This window comes from Gavialis gangeticus, unplaced genomic scaffold, assembly GCF_001723915.1.
Source record: "Gavialis gangeticus isolate Ggan-Ray unplaced genomic scaffold, GavGan_comp1, whole genome shotgun sequence".
Lineage (NCBI taxonomy): Eukaryota > Metazoa > Chordata > Crocodylia > Gavialidae > Gavialis > Gavialis gangeticus.
In genome coordinates, this window is record NW_017728996.1 from 38753306 (window position 1) to 38767165 (window position 13860).

At 41.8% G+C, this 13860-nt stretch overlaps 1 protein-coding gene across 5 annotated transcripts in view; it reads right to left on the reverse strand.

Moving 5' to 3' along the window:
- Window positions 1-13860, reverse strand: part of APBA2 (amyloid beta precursor protein binding family A member 2) — a 342515-nt gene that overhangs the window by 138768 nt on the left and 189887 nt on the right. For all 5 annotated transcript variants that reach the window (XM_019504340.1, XM_019504341.1, XM_019504342.1 and 2 more), the window contains one exon: window positions 760-1760. In XM_019504340.1, coding sequence (XP_019359885.1) covers window positions 760-1722 — 963 coding nt within the window. In that variant the 5' untranslated portion in view covers window positions 1723-1760. The remainder of the gene's footprint in view (window positions 1-759; window positions 1761-13860) is intronic.

The window sequence follows — 13860 nt, forward strand, 5'->3', positions numbered from 1 at the left end:
CTAGGGGGGACCAGAAGGGTTTAGGGGAGACACTGTTTCCCCTTAGCCCCCCTGGCATAACAAGGAATAACGGACACAAATTATTGGAGAGTAGGTTTAGATTAGACATCCGCAAGAACTACTTCACAGTTAGGGCGGCTAGGAGCTGGAACCAACTTCCAAGGGAAGTGGTGCTGGCTCCTACCCTGGGGGTCTTTAAGAAGAGGCTTGATGCCTTCTCCCATCCAGGCGGGGGGTCGGACTTGAAGATCTACAAGGTCCCTTCCAACCCTACTTCTATGATTCTATGGTACACCACGCCTTCCTGTCTAACGGTGCAACATTGAGATCCTGAGAGTTGGCCTGACCCCACAGGGCAACAAAGGGACAAAACCTACTTTACATCATTATATATTAAGGATGTCTAGGAGCTTACTTGCTAATAAATAATCCTTCTTTAAAGTATTTTGCCTTCTCAGTTACCAAACAATGCTTATGGACAGGTGTAAACAATTATCTTTGTTGAACACACTAATGAGTAAATTTTCTTTATTAAGTATACTTTGGATATCACATATTAAACCTTTAAAATTTTAAAATACTTGTAGAGTGCAGACACATACAACAACTGAACCATTCCAAAGTGTCACTGATTGGGAACTGGTTTACAATTGTTGTAGAATATGGTGGAAAATGTTTATGTTTGTCCTAAAAGTAACCTAACAGAGAATGCAAACTCCTCTATATAATGTTTTCTTATTAAAAAGCAGAGTTGCATACCTGTTCTTGTGGCAACTTCGGTCTGTCTTCTGGAGTTCTTGACTTTGTTTTAAAACCTCTTGGCATGTCTCCAACATGCTTAGAAGCAGGTGGAATATTCAATGATTTTGGTCTCCCTTCGTGTCTGTTGGCTGCATGACCAGCATCTCCTTTTGGAGAAGTGTCTTTATATTCACTTGGCACATTTTCAGTCCCGGCATGCTCAGGGCTCATCTCTGTCATGCTATTAATGCTGCTTATGCTCATGCTCATTTTAATTTCAGCTACAATTTGGTCAATATCTTCTTCCTGCTCTTCCAGTTCAGCATCTTCTTTTCTAGCATGGTAGGGTGATACCCCACATGAGTTTCCATTAGCTTCTGGTGGGTAATAGTCCTGATAGCTTTCTTCACTTTGACAGTATTGTATGTTTACTTCTTGGTCTTGAATCTCCAAAGATGACACTTCATCCTCCAAAATCTGAACACCATTATCTTGGTAGTCTTGACCTTCTGCCACTTCACTGTCATCTTGGTGCTGGATTTTAGCTTCAGCCCATTCTTCTTCCACAGCCTCCTGACATTCATCAGTTTCCACATTATGTTCTTCATGGGAAACATACTCTTCCCCATTGCAGTCCATTCCTTCCAGATAACTGTCATCCTCTGGACAGTACCTAATGTAATATGTGATCCCTTCCTCCTCCTCTGGCAGGCCTTCATCATAGTCCTCCTCTTCAGAGGTATTATTAACATAATCAGAGCTAGAGTCACCATCTCCACTATTATCATTGCACTCTTGTTCCACTGGGGTAGGGCTAGCTTCTCGAAAAGTTGCTAGCTCAGGTTCCTTTGCTGTATAATCTTCAATAGGTAGGTCATTTTCCTCAGTTTCTGGCTCCCTGTTGTGAGATGAAGTAGGGCAAGCTCGCATTCTGTGATCCAGCATGCTGGCTGTGGTGTTTTGACGTTTCCTGTTTGCCATAGCCAGCTTCTTATATGACAATCATTTCTAAGCAATTACTGTAAGGAAGATGAAAAACACACATTCAGAAAAAGGCCAGCAATAGAGACTGTAGTAATGCTAATTGGAAACACTGAAACTGCTAGTTTACTTTGGCATAAAGTAGAAACTGTTTAACAAAACAGACTCCCAATTATCTCTTCAAAACTAATCAGGAGTGTCAAAAGGTGGATGGTCACTGACATAACAGGTTAGATCCCATGAGCACATACAAAAGGTAGAAAACCAGTTTTAAAATAGTCACAGAAGTAATTAAGCTCAGAACCAGATAATCTACATGCAACACTGCATCTTTACTTTAGTCTTTTATTTCACAGTGTCTTTACTATGTGGAAGCTAGTGAATCATTTCAACATTTATTTTCAGGAGTATTATTTGTGGGAGATGATGGTATACGGGAAACTGATTTGTATATTCATAGAAGCTTGCCAGGGTTTTTGCAAGGGGGTACACACATCTGTAAGTTATATTTAAGTTATATTCATATGCAAATTTGGCTTTTAAGCAAACTTGTTCGCATTAAGGAACTATTTAAAAATAATCACTTGGGCACTGAAAGGAATTAAAGATATTCTAGTAGTTTGTTGATGAATGCTATGCGAATGCCTATGTACATTTAAAAAATTAATCCTAAACCTCATTTGTGAGTCTTCTTCTTTCATATCCCTCTGCTGATAAGGAGTCTCTCCACTGTCTCCCACAATATATGGCAAGTTTTTTTCAGCATGCAAGTTAGCCTTTCCTTCTCTATATGTTATACATCGTATTCACTCATGAACTTTCCAGGCTCTCCCACAGCTAACATGAGGAAATGTCCACTAACCTGGAAGCAGGTTAGGGCACTAAATAACACCACCATATTATTATGAGCAAAAATATAGAAGGTTAAGCACTACTTGAATTAGAGATACGTCAGATTTCCTTTTATTGATAGCCACTACACCTTGGATGTTCATGAAATAGGATCCAAATATTGCAGAAAAGGGTAAAACATTTGTTGACACAACTGTAATACAGGCACAATGCCTGCTCCCACTAGCACTTTGTTTTATCATTTATACTATATTTTTTAAATATCTGGCTTATTTACATGTTGAGTCCAGCAAAATATTATAAAATTTGATATCCACAACCAGGGTAAAAAGAAAGTAACCAATCTGAGACATGTTTGACACTCGTGTTAAATTATTACACATGAATTATGCAAATTGCTTGTGGTTACATTATGTACGGCTGTCAAATCCAACTTTCTTCAATACATGTATTTTTCTGTTGCTGCCTACCTCACTTCCAGTTATGAGCCTAATTATAAATCTCAAACTAGTGCAGCTGATTCAGTTACGTAAACTGAAGCATGGTGGTTTTTCATAGATTTCATAGACATTAGGGCTGGAAGTGACCTTGGAAGATCATCAAGTCCAGCCCCCTGCCCCAGGGGCAGGAAGTCAGCTGGGGTCAAAGGATCCCAGCAAGATAAACATCCAAATGTTTCTTAAAGGAGTCCAGAGCAGGTGCTTGCACCACCTCTGGAGACAATCTATTCCAGGCTTTGGGGGCTCAGACAGTAAAGAAGTTTTTCCTTACGTCCAACCTGAAACAGTTTTGGAAGAGTTTGTGACTGTTTGACCTTGTCATCCCTTGGGGTGCTCTGGTGAACAGACATTCCCCCAGGTCCTGATGTACACCCCTTATAAACTTATAAGCAGCCACCAGGTCCCACCTGAGCCTGCGCTTTTCCAGGCTGAAGAGTCCCACAGCTCTGAGCCTCTCATTGTAAGGCCTGCTCTATCCTGCCCTCTGATCATGTGTGTGGCTCTCCTCTGGACTCTCTCAAGCTTCTCCACATCCTTTTTAAATTGTGGAGCCCTGAATTGGATGCAGTACTCCAGCTGCAGCCTCACCAAGGCCAAGTACAGCAGGAGGATGACATCCTGGGATTTGCTTGAGAAACATCTATGGATACAAGCCAGTGTTTTGCTTGCTTTACCAGCTGTGACATCGCATTGGTGGCTCATATTCATCTTGTGGTCAATTATGACTCCCAAGTCCGTTTTGGCCGTGGTGCTAGCAAGTGTAGCACTGCCAAGCCTATAAGCATGCTGCAGGGGGGTTTTCCCCCAAGGTAGAGTACCTTGCATTTTTCAGTGTTGAATGTCATCAGATTTTTGTCTGCCCATTTTCTGAGCCTGTCTAAGTCAGCCTGGATCACCATCCTGTCCTCACGTGTGGACGCTTTGCCCCAAAGTTTGGTGTCATCAGCGAACTTTGGCCAGTCCGCGTCTGAAACCAAGGTCCACATCATTAACAAAGATGTTAAAGAGTATAGGTTCAAAGATGGAGCCTTGGGGGACCCCATTAGTCATGGTGCACCACAATGATTTACTTCTGTTGACTACCACTCTCTGGAACCAACCTCAGAGCCAATTCCCCAGCCATTGGACTGTAATGTAGTTGAGACTGCAGTTGGCCAATTTTCCATGAGATGATCATGGGACACCAGATCAAAGACTTGTTTTAAATCAAGATATATGACATCAATCTCTTCTCCCTTGTCCGGGTGATATGTTATCTGGTCATAGAAGGAGATGAGATTGGTCAGGCAAAGACCTACCCACAACAAACCCATGCTGGCTATCCCTCAGGATGTTGCCATCAGCCATTTTGTCAAGAATGGTCTCTTTGATAATTTTTTCCAAGATCTTCCCTGGGATAGAGGTCAGGCTGATAGACCTGTAGTTCCCAGGATCTACTTCCCTCCCTTCCTTGAAGACAGGCACCACACTGGCCTTCTTCCAATCTTTGGGCACCTCACCTGAGCACCACGAGTTCTCGAAGATCCATGACAGTGGCTGAACTATGATGCCTGCCAGCTCCTTAAGTACCCTGGGGTGTAAACTGTCTGGCCCTGCTGACTTGAAGGCGTCCAACCTCTCAAGGTGTTCCTTCACATGGTCTACATTGATGAAGGGTAACAATTCTCCCTCACCCTGGCTGTCCTGTACTGTACTGAGCAGGGCCATCCCTTAGGACTTGTGAAAAAATGACGCAAAATACCCATTTACTTGCTTTAATTCTACTTAATAAAAATTATCATACATACTTATGAAATGCACTCCACAAATGAAATTACACCATTTACTATGGAGACATCCCAGACAAAAGCATGATAACACTGAGTTAACTAATTGCAGAAATCACATATATGCAACAGGACAACTGCATGGAAATAGCAGCTGCACAAATGAAACCTCTTATGAAACATGACGGGTCACAGAAAAAATACTGAAACTAGCTGGCATTATTTACCAATAAAGTATGAGTGTTTAGGTCACTTATATCTGTAAACAAGCAGGTGGGATAAGGCATTATTTTCTACATCCCAAGTGGTTATTAAACAGGTCATAATACACTTCAGTCATAGCATGTTTTATTATCTGTGTACCAAATCCAGAGCTGAGAACACAGTACTATAATATAGCCACTTTCCCCTGAGGAAAGAAAATAAAGGCTAGGGACAAACATTACATATTAACCAGTTTAAGTGATTAGAAACTGGTTTAAACCTGTAACAGAACAGATGTTCAGTGCACATAAACCAGTTTGAAAATGGCTGAAACTGGTTTGAGATAAACCTGGTTGAATGTAGTATCAGACTTAACCGATTTGGGTCAAATCAGTTTATGCAATGTCTGTCCCAGACCCCTTCCTAGTTTAACTTAAATCAGAGTCCCCCAGCATCCGAGATGCTTTGCAGCCCTGGGCAGGGCTCTCTGTTCCACATCAGGGCTGGCCCTGCCCCTCTGCTCCCTAGCTAGAGCTCCAACAGAGACTGAAGGCACAGCAGCATCTTCCTGCCTTCCCCCACCTATCACCACTCCATGCTCAAACAGGGATCCCCACAATGCTCTCCCACATAGCCAGCATGTGATATGCTAGCTAATGCTGAGAGGTGTCTGTGTAAGGCAGACAAGACCATGTCCACTTACGGCTTTTTGGAGCCAATCAGCAGGTCAGCTAATAATGTCCCTCTGTTCCTTTCTTGGAAAAAGTTGTTTAAAAAGAGCTTGAACTAATGAGAGAGGCTTCTGTTTTCTTGATGGGGTGCTAAATGCTCTGTTATCAACTCCCTGCCGGCTCTCTCCCTAGTCAGAACCAGGGGGAAGGGTGGGGGGAACCCCTCCCTAATCACAGCATCCTGCTGGGGCTTGGACACAGCCCTCCACCCAGCTCAGTACTATGGAAGGAATGGAGGGCTGCTCTAGCGACCCCTAGCTTCTAGCCTGTGCCACTGCAGGCATCTGGCTGCATTTCTTCAGTCCAAAGGGCATGTCTGTGCAGTTGAAAACCAGTTCAACCTCGCCAGGTTAGACCAACCTGCAAAGATTGAATCAATTCAGGCTTTTTGAATGTCTGTCCCTAGCCAAAGACAGTCAGCACATCGCCAGTTACTACAAAGTGACCTAGGGGTGTAGACTTGCCGTGTATCAGCTATTCTGTAGCAACTATTTGGGTACCACCTTATCTGGTGATAAATGCAAGATAGCTCACTACTCAGCCTACATGTAGTAAACTACACCAGGCTTGTTGCAGGCCAAGACAGTGCCCCTGAGAAGGTACTGCAGAGTAGCTGAAGCCCTTGTAATAAATGGCACCAAGGTATTCATGACAGAGCTTTGAGAAAGGGTTAGTGTCAGGAGAGAAGACTGAGAAAAATAAATTGGGAATCAAAGGAAAAAGATAGACTCATCCTCCCAGAATGATCTCCAGCCACCTTGGGCTGAGAAGAGAAGAGCTACCTGACTGAAGGGAATTAAATGAAGGGGACTGACTCAATGGGAACAGTAAGCTCAGCAATAATCTTTACTACAAACTGGCTATTAACTGTCACTTCACACCAGCTATTGTGAATTCAGGACACATCATAGCAGAAACTGAATATCATACAGTCTGTCCACTAGTGCTATTTTTGATTTAGTTATGGTTACATTTTGGCTGTTCATAGCAGATGTATTATATGTGCTGTAACCTAAGGTTGTAAACTTTAAGGCCTAAAATGTGACTGCAATTCAGAATGGGATTTCTGAATATGCCACTACCCACCTGTCTGTATCCTTAAGCAAATAAATGCCTTTGAAAATCTGCCCTAAACAGCTCATGTTTGACATGGCATGGATAAAAAAAGAGGCAGTCAGAGGAACAAGCAAAGGGAAACAACCTTGCAGTAGCTTTTTGAATGGACTAAGTAGCTAGCAATTGGCTGTTTGATTTCCAAATTAAATAAAAGGTGGCTCAAAAGATTTCTGTGGCTGTATGGCTATATTGTTCTTTAAAAGGAAATGGAAATTAATGTCACTCATGAGCAGATTTCAGTTACACTCTACTAGTGCACTATTACTGTTTTTCAAAGCAGGATATGTCTAAATATTTCCTCTAGAATTTGAGATGCATATAAATTATCATAATATGTAAATACCACAAATCAGTTAAGCAACCTTTTTGTCAGACCAAATTAAAATGCATCAGATTCCCAAACTCGATTTTATGAAAATTTTAATTGCACATATTTTGTCAAATAATTGATATAAATTACAATTAAAAAACAAACATGAAGAAAAACAAAACCACTGAGATGATTACATATACAGGCAGTCCTCAACTTACAACATTTCTCACTTACGATGTTTATAAATTGACACCCTGTTTCAACTTTATGACGTCAGTTTCGACTTTACAACGCTCGACGCAACGCAACGCCATGCCAGCGAACAAGTTCACTGCATCACTCATTTCCCTGGAGAACATCTGTCCAAACTTCCTTAGACACTTTCTTTCAGAAAGCAGACAAGACTCCTAGAAAACCTGCAGCCAAAACTCCTGAGAAGACTCCAGCCAAGAGCCCTTCAAAAAGTCCAACCAAGAGCCTTTCAAAAAGTCCAGCAAAGTCACCTCAAAGAAGTCCTTCCAAATCAGCATGATTGCTATTTGCAATAAAGATACATTAATGTAGCTATATTACTCACCTATAATTGATTGAGAACAAAATTCTGGGGTATTTTTACTAAAAGTAAGGTTTTGGAACCAATCCCCCATTTATGAGAAAATCGGTTCTGTGTTACAACGTCTTGACTTAAGACGTGGTTCTCAGGAACCAATTGTGTTGTAAATCCAAGGACTGCCTGTATAAACACACAACAATTGTATTGATATCAAAAGATATCAATATGAGCTGTTACGCTGGCATGCTTCTGCAGTGACTCAATTGTAGCAAAAATGCTCCTTCTTTACCTTTGCTTCAGGAGCAGTTAGGCTGCTTTAGGTCATACAGAGACATGCTGTTTGAAGCATTTCAAGTAGCTCTGAAATTCTCCAAACAGAGGGTACAGAAGTGTACAACTGTAGAAGAACTTAAAAAATGGCTGAAGCATTTCCTGAAATGCTTGTATACTATAGAGGCCCTTCAGCATCCAACAGCGCTCTGTTCCTTACCCTCATGGAAGGGGGCAGGAAAAGGTCAGATAGCCAATGAACTTGGTTGTCCTTGGGGAACACCAGAGACCAGAGCCTAAGAGGCATGCAGGGATTCCTGGAACATCTGCTGAAATCAGAGTATTTTAAAATTTAGAGCACTTCATTTGCATGTTAGTCCAGGACTTCAGCTAACTTGTATTTACCAAAGTAGACTGTATTTCTGATTCGTACAGCTTGGTAGCTAGGAATTACTAATGAAGGCAAGACATTACAAGAGATTCTGGTCTTCCATACAGGAAAATTAATGGAAAGATTCTGATTTTGTTGCGACCAAAGGATTCAGAAGAAAAATAGCTCTCTTGCATTAAAAAAAAAATCAAGTCATTTCCACAATAGTAAGGCAGCAATGTGCGCTGCTTGAATTTGAGTCCTTTGCTGAATTTGCTTTGGTGGCATTTAGAAAAATCATGCCAACATATTCTGACATGCAAGTCAGAGAATAAATACAGAACGTTACCATTACCATACAATTCTGCAATTTGAAATATCCACTTACAAAAAAACTGACTAATACTCTGCAATAGCCAATGTATCTGATCATAGCTATGCTCAGAAGCCAGTCACATGATGCACAAGATACTGACAGGAGCTGTACATGTTTAAAGGGAATAAAACTGTGTGTGTGAATTCTGTTAGAGGAGAGGTGCACATATTAGGCTAATGAAACTAACATTTAGGAAGGTCCAGCCCAATGATTATAACTGGTACAACAGTTAGATTTCCTTTCAACACTATTTCAAAATAACTCTGAAGATTTATACATGCATTTAGGTCTAAATTAGGCCTCACTATAGAAACCTGAAACCTGTTGGCCTATCTTCCCAGGTTTTTCTACATTATGGCCTTGCTACCTGGTTCCATTAAGTCACGCAGCAAGGAGCAAGCATCTGATGAGATGCCAGCAGCAGCATAATTTAATAACCACAGCTTTCAGCCTTCCAAACTCTCCACTGTTGTCTCACCTGCAGGTGGAGGGATGTGTATAGTAATTTATCTGCGTGGATGTTTATTAACTAAACCTCAAGGAGACCCAAATAAAAAAAAAAGCAAATAAACCCCTCCCCCCCAACCTTAACAAGTTCCTTCTCACAAATAGATATTGATTTCCTTCAACTATTTGAGCGTGCTACTGTTCTGATACTTTCCACTGAAGATACAGTAGTTTTGAGTTACCTACAAAACACTGTACAGCAAGGATTAACATTTGCCCAATTTTTCAAATTATATCTATGGCATTAATATGTTGTATAGCTAATATTAGCTTAACCTTGTTGCTTCCAAGATTGAAATTGAAGAAAATACTTGATTAATATCTAACTTTTCTAATGATAACAAGAGTTTGCTAGCCCATCAGTGAAATCTTCAGTTGGGTTAGCTGGTCTTTTACACTCAGGGCTCCTATACACATGCAGGGAGCCTGCTCCGAAGTGCCAGCGCGTCAGAGCAGAATCAATTAATTGAGCCTGCTGAAGCACATAAATTAACACACTCCAACGTACTCTAGTGTTATGTGCATGAGAATCTCTATGCTGAAAAATGGTGGTGGGGCACTTCGAACTCAAGCTTGTTTGATGAGCTTTAGTTCAAAGCACCCTGCCACCATTTTTCATTGTGGGAACACTGATGCACATGATGCTTGGGCACTTTTAATTAGCGTGGCTCACTAATTACAGTGCTTCCACTACACCTCCTGAAGCACATGTAAAAATGCCTCAAACCCTAATGGTTTGGCCTACATCTCTAGCTTTGTTATTTCATCTTCCACTAGCACATGGGCAATCTAGGATTTAGCATCTCAGCAAAACCTGCATCAGAGTCCAAATGCAAATTTAATGAAAACAAGTACAGTGTCCCCGAGGTGCCAGCTTAATAGTGTGTTTGTCTTCCTAGGTTTCAGCTTAGTCCTATCCAATATACCCTGCTGATTAACAACCTTTCTGCACGTTGCTTCACACTAAATCTTAATCAGCCTTGTCTGAGATCTATAGTGCAATATGAATATTGATACAGAATTCCCAACAGCAGCTTTTATTTAAAAAATTAACAGTTCTTGCCTTTTAAAAAAAGCAAATCAAAAGTTTTCCATAATTTCTCCAAAAGAAAGGTCTGGGAAGATAATTAACACCCAATTCGAAAAAATGGAGTGGAAAAGACCCACAGCAGCCTCCTGCCAACCCTCCAACACCTTCCCCTCTGCAGCTTCAGTCCCCCCCCCAACTCGCCCACCCCGCCTCCTTCCCTCTCCCTTACTGTCAGGTGCAGCTCAGCTCCAGCTCAGGCCAGGGTCTCTCTTGGGCACGGAGCACATGGACATTCCTTTCCCTGACTAGCCAGTCAGCAGTGCTGATACTGCTGCATGGCCATGTGAGGGCCAAGCGTCCATGTCCTATGCTCCAGGAGGTGGCAGATTGAGCAGTGTCTAATGGTAAGGTAGGAGGATGGGAAGAGACAATACTGCAGAGCAAGGGGAGAGGAGGCAGAAGGTGGGGGGGAGTGTGGGGAAGAGGAAGAAGCAGTGACTGGGAGAGGTGGGAGGAAGGGCAGAGGCTGTGGGGAGTTGGGGGTGGAGGGGTGCAGGTGGAACGGGGTCAAGAAGACTGCAGAGGAAGAAGTGGGCAGGGCAGAGGGCAAGGGGGCCACTTAACCTCCCCTCTCCAGCAACTGCTTTCCCTGCTGTAGCAATGGGTGGGGGTGGGGGGGGCAGGAATTTAGGACAACCCTCCAATACTTAAATTCTATCCCTGGAAAATTACAACAAATTTATAAATTCTCCATATATAGAATCTAATTATTGGAGGGTCATCCTATAGTTAGGGTCATCTTATTTTTGAGTAAATACAGTAATTCAAGCGTGAAAACTGCAATAAAGCAAAACCTATAATGCAAAATTCCATGCTATCTTTAAAGTGCTCTACTTTTGTAATGTTATATACTACACAGTAGAGTGTGTATATGGAACCAGAGCCTATGAACTGGCAAATCTTTTCTGTACCTAAAGGTTTATATTCTTATTATTTTATTTAGAAAATTGGCTGAAATTCTTTCAACTATTCTCTAAAGCTGATAGCAGTCTGGGAGCCCTAAATAGCTGTAAGTCTCCACCTATAGGCCTAGATCCTTATTTTATCACCCTAGGTTTCTGTCAGGTGCTCACTACCCTCCAGTTTCTTTCATCTTTCCCTGCCTTTCAGCCTCCTTTCTCCCATACTTCATCATATCCCTCATGCAGTCCCTTCTCTAGCCCCTTGATAGAAAACTAGCATCCCATGTCTTACCTGATCTAAATCTTGTAACACATCCTTTCCCTGCACACCCACCTCTCCTCAGTCACACCAACTCCTTACAGAACTTAGTAGTTACATGGTTCCCCTGTCACACAATCTAGAACAGAAGTGGACAACCTGCATGCCAGAAGGTGATATGGGCAGCCTGTGTGTGGGGTGCATGGCAGATTTGGCAGGTAGCACAGGGCAGGGAGCAGAAAGCAGAGAAAAGGGATCACAGTGGCACTCAAGGAGTACATAGGTTTAATTTGTGCTATACCTGCTAAAAACCTTGTGCCCCCCGGCTCCACTCTCCCTTTTGGCTGTCAGGCTCAACTTGCAGCTGATGACAACTTTTATTGAATAGGTCAGCATGCTTTGTGGCAGATGGTGGAGAATTCATTTATTTTTAAAGTCTCCTTGCACTTAAGCATTAAAGCATATTCTACTACCAATTTAAGGTTTATTAGAATTGGTGTAATAGATTTGCTTTTCATGCTTGAAAATGTCTTTCAAAGAACAGATGACTTCACAGCTGTATCATCTTTTCATATATCAGCACTCAACGTTATTTAATAAAAATGGAGAAGAAAAACTAACCAACATTCATCCTCACAAGTTCTGCTTAGTGTTACATTTATACATTTGTCAGCTCAACATTAATTTAAAACATGTCATCTTTCAAATGTACTACATTAAAAAGTTAAAATGTCTAATGGATTTACTTGATTGGAACTGATTACTACAATTAGTGTAAACAGCTAAATTAAAGTGCAAAACATCTCTAACTTCAATTTTCTCATTGCATTTTTTCTCAGTATTACCCTTGTGGTGTTTCTCAGTACTGCCATTTGAATACGTTTTTCTTTGCAGAAAACCTAATATATTTCCACCTGCTAATTCAATTAAACTGAAGCATGAACAATCCTACATTAAATATTGGAATCTAATACAAAAGCAGATTATGACAGCACACTGGTTTGCAAGGATACTACTGGATACTTCAGCCATTTGATTCCCCAAAGGCCAAGCTACATAACTTTGGTGCTCATTTTTCAGCACACCTGACTTGGCAGGTCATGGGACTTCTTCATGCAGAGGGAGCAACAGAAGCAAGATGCATTGAAAACTGAGCATGAAGGTGCTCCTATTTGGTCTGCTGGGAGAGAGTGCTAATGGACTCATCATTCCCACAGGAACTTGCAGCCACCTGCCAAATTCACAAGAGAATAAGTGTATTGGCATTGGCCTCAATAGAGGACAATGTCAGCAAATAAAAAAAGAAAAAGGTATAGTAATTGGTAAGACAGCTACCTTGAATGTGTACTTAGTTCTTATCATCCAAAGAAGCAGGATATATGAAAAAAAGAATAATGTTCACTAGAAATCAAAAAGAAGCCCATGACATACCTTATTTATTTGATTCCAAGACTAGTTTTTTTCTTTCCAATTTCACATGGGGAGGGGGAAGCCCCTCATCTTGGAACTGAGTCTGAGGCAGTGGAAGATGGCTGCTGCAGCTCTGGCTCTAGCCCCAACTTATTATTACTGGGCTGGCCTAGGACTGTGCTTCATGCCCCAGACTTAAATGGGGATGAAGCCTGACAGTACCAGAGCAAGGGTTACTGGGGGGAGGAGGGGCAGAGACTGCAGTGGGGCAGAGGAAGTGGAGGGGAAAATGGGGGGCAGGAGGCCAGAGGCTGCAGGGGGCAGACACAAGGGGGGCCAGTAGCAGGGAGGGCAGATGGAGGGACAGGCATAAGGGGGAAAATTGACCCCCCCTCCACTGTCTGCCCCCCTACTGCTCCACCTAGTTCCTGCCCCAGCCAACATTGGGGGTGGAGGGGGGAATGAATTTAAGACAACCCTCCAATAACCATATTCTATACATGGGAAATTGTAACAAATTTTATAAATTTTCCATATACAGAATCTGATTTGGGGCAGGGAGTGGGGAAGAGTGTTATCTTAAATTCAGGGTCATCTTGGACTCAGGTATATACAGGGGTTTCAGTTCCCAATGACACAAGCTTAAACAGCAGAAATTTCCATTACCTTATTTCCTCACTTCTAATTCACTCCCCAATTTCAAGCACCTTTTTTTGGAAAAAAAATACATGTTATATTGCAAGAAAATATGATGCAACTGAACAGGACTCTATTCAGTTTCCTCATAGCCCACACTAGCTTTTAAGATAACATTATACTTTAAAGAAATCTTACTAAGGGTGAAAGAATGAACCATCCCAAGGCACAGGAAGACTGGCAAGTTTGGCAGAAGACCAAAGGACGAAACTCTTCAAGGAGC